Source organism: Micropterus dolomieu, unplaced genomic scaffold (assembly GCF_021292245.1).
Source record: "Micropterus dolomieu isolate WLL.071019.BEF.003 ecotype Adirondacks unplaced genomic scaffold, ASM2129224v1 contig_1446, whole genome shotgun sequence".
Taxonomy (NCBI): Eukaryota; Metazoa; Chordata; class Actinopteri; order Centrarchiformes; family Centrarchidae; genus Micropterus; species Micropterus dolomieu.
Genome location: NW_025730436.1, coordinates 1 through 2,663, shown reverse-complemented (window position 1 = coordinate 2,663; position 2,663 = coordinate 1). Strand labels below are relative to the sequence as shown.

Genomic DNA, 2,663 nt, shown 5'->3' with positions numbered 1-2,663 from the left:
TTTACAGTTGTTATGTACCCTGATTTTATGCAATGTAAAATTTTATAAATTTATTGCTGTACTGTTTTATGTTTTGTGAGGCGACCTTGTGTGTTCAGAGAGGCGCCTATAAATAAAATTTATTATTATTATTATTAAAACAAACAGGATGGAACATCTAGAAATATTGAGAAAGGAATGTTCACAATATAGAGTATGTGCAAAAAAAAAAATTATAATCCCGAAATGTGTGTTCACAGTGGATCATCCTGAAAAAGGAAAATAATTAAGAAATACAGTTTTGTTTTTCAGTCTTGTTTTGTCTGTGCACCCACAGTGTCCCCACGGCTGCTGAAGAAAGTTGGCCGTTCGAGGACGCGTGCAGTCGCCCTCACCCCGATAGGAGGGGCAGTTGCCGAGGCCCAGGAGGCTTTTCCCACCCTGCAGACGGAGGTGTGGAGTTGGGGCCGTTGCGAGCACGGACAGCTGGGACATGGAGACACTCTGGACAGGTAGGAGGAAGGTTCGCTGCACTGCATCTGTCAGTGACTCTGTTTCTGCACTGCGCAAAGAATAAAATTCACAAAACAATAACAGCACAACAGAAATGAGAGCATGAGACCAAGGAAGGGTCTGAGACTACATTCATTCAAACTGTAATATGCATAATTGTGTAGTCCTTGAATACGACCTACAGAAAGGTTATTGCTTATATTCAGCCCAATACAGGAATAATTGTCTTAGAACTTCATTGACGTTTTTGCATACAAGCATAAAAGCAGTTAAATGTAATGAAGTGTTGTTTTAAATTTATAAGATAATTTTAGGTAAACTTCCAATTTATTTAATCAGGACATTTTTAACTTTTCAAAGCCGTCATAATCTCAGGTCACATAAGTGGCTACAGTTCAAAGTGCCTGCTATCAGAACAGAGGCTGGAAAGCTAAGCCTGTTCTGTTATGGCCCTTGGTCTTGGAATGATGTGCAGACCAAGCTCAAACTTCAATCCCTCATCTCTCTAAATGATTTTAAACACAGAATAAAGGAGGTGGTCACCGCTAACTGCAGCTTCTTTGCCAATTCCATTACCACTTAACTGTTTATTAACTGTATGATCTAATACTGTTGTTTTTGTGAACAGTACTATGTAGGGTATTATGTAATATCTAAATGTTGTGTTGTTGTGCTGTGTCTCGGTGTTGTATAAAATGTTGTTGTGGAGACTTGTTGTGCTGTGTTTTCTGTTGTACCTAATGATGTTGTTGTGATTGGTTCTTATTGTTGCTTGGTTATCTGTTTGATCCTGCTATCTGACCCTGTATTGAGTAGGTCTCACTTGTAAAAGAGGTTTTAAAGGTTATAAAGGTATACACAAGCTGTTGTGGGCCACTAAAAGATGTTAATCATCTATGACAGTGGTGTGATGTGTCTTTTTGCAGATTACAGCCGCTGTGCATCAAGAGTCTGAACAATAAGGAGGTGGTGCTGGTGGCGGCCGGCGCTCATCATTCCCTCGCTCTGACTGCTCAGTCTCAGGTCAGTCAGAGGCTTCAGTCCTTTTACTAGCTACACAGCATTACCACCACAGTATTTTACACTCCAGAAACAATTGTTTCCAACCAGTTTTCCTTTTCCATTTCTATCCTTGTGTTTATTTGGCCAAATGTAGACTTCACTGTGGAGTTTGATGACATAAAAAAGGGCCTCTGTCTTCCAGGTGTTTTCATGGGGAAGTAACAGCTCTGGTCAGCTTGGACACATGGAGTCACCCAGCACCGTCCCCCGCCTTGCAAAGGTGAGGAGACCACCTCCTTTACAAACACACAGGTACAGGAAGCCCTGAAGTTCAATAACTCCTGTTCCTGTAGGGTGACTGTGGCTCAGGGGGTAGAGCGGGTTGCCCGTTAATCGGAATGTCGGTGGTTCAATCCCCGGCTCCTCCAGGCTGCATGTTGAAGTGTTCTACCAGTGTGTGAGTTAGTTTCTGTTCGAGCACTTAGGCTCAGTGTATCTTTACATTTACATATTTAGGGCCCGAGCACGACCGTGTGAGGTCCCTATTGAATTTGCTCGGATTATATATATATTTCTTTTTTCTGCAAAGTAGGCTCAACTGACATGGCCTAAACATACTCGAAAACTCACCAAAATTTGCAAACATGTCAGAACCGGTGAAAAATTTCGTATTCTACAAGTTTCGCACATGGGCGTTGCAAAATGACTCGCTAGCGCCACCTAGAAAATTGGAAAAAATTAGCCCCTCGTTCACGTTCAACCTACATGCACGAAATTTTCTGGGGACATGTATCATGTCAAGACGCACAAAAAAGCCTCAAGAACCCATAGCCTAAAGTCAACAGGAAGTCGGACATTTTGAATTTTACGGCCATTTTTGGATGATTTACACACTTCGTACTTTAACGAACTCCTCCTAGGGATTTAGTCGGATCGACGTCAAATTTCTGCTGTGCCTTCTAAAGGCATTGACGATGAAAAGTTGTGCTATTTGCGAATTTTCGTCAATGGGCGTGTCCATGGCGTCGATGATTCGCAATGAAACAGGAAGTTGTTGTAACTTCAGTGTATATGCTCACATCTGGACCAAACTGTACATGTAGGATGAGAGTCCCGCCCTGAACACATGTACATGCCGACATTCACCCACAGTCATAGCGCCACCTGCT

The 2,663-nt window shown here is 42.2% G+C and overlaps 1 protein-coding gene across 1 annotated transcript; it reads left to right on the top strand.

Annotated features, from left to right (window-relative positions):
• Positions 1–316: 316 nt before the first annotated feature.
• LOC123964269 (alsin-like) lies at positions 317–1,774 on the top strand (the record flags this gene model as incomplete). The annotated part of the gene is made up of 3 exons (XM_046041341.1): positions 317–491; positions 1,419–1,515; positions 1,697–1,774. Coding segments are annotated over 3 exons (350 nt in total), but the record flags the coding sequence as incomplete, so codon positions are not given.
• Positions 1,775–2,663: the final 889 nt, after the last annotated feature.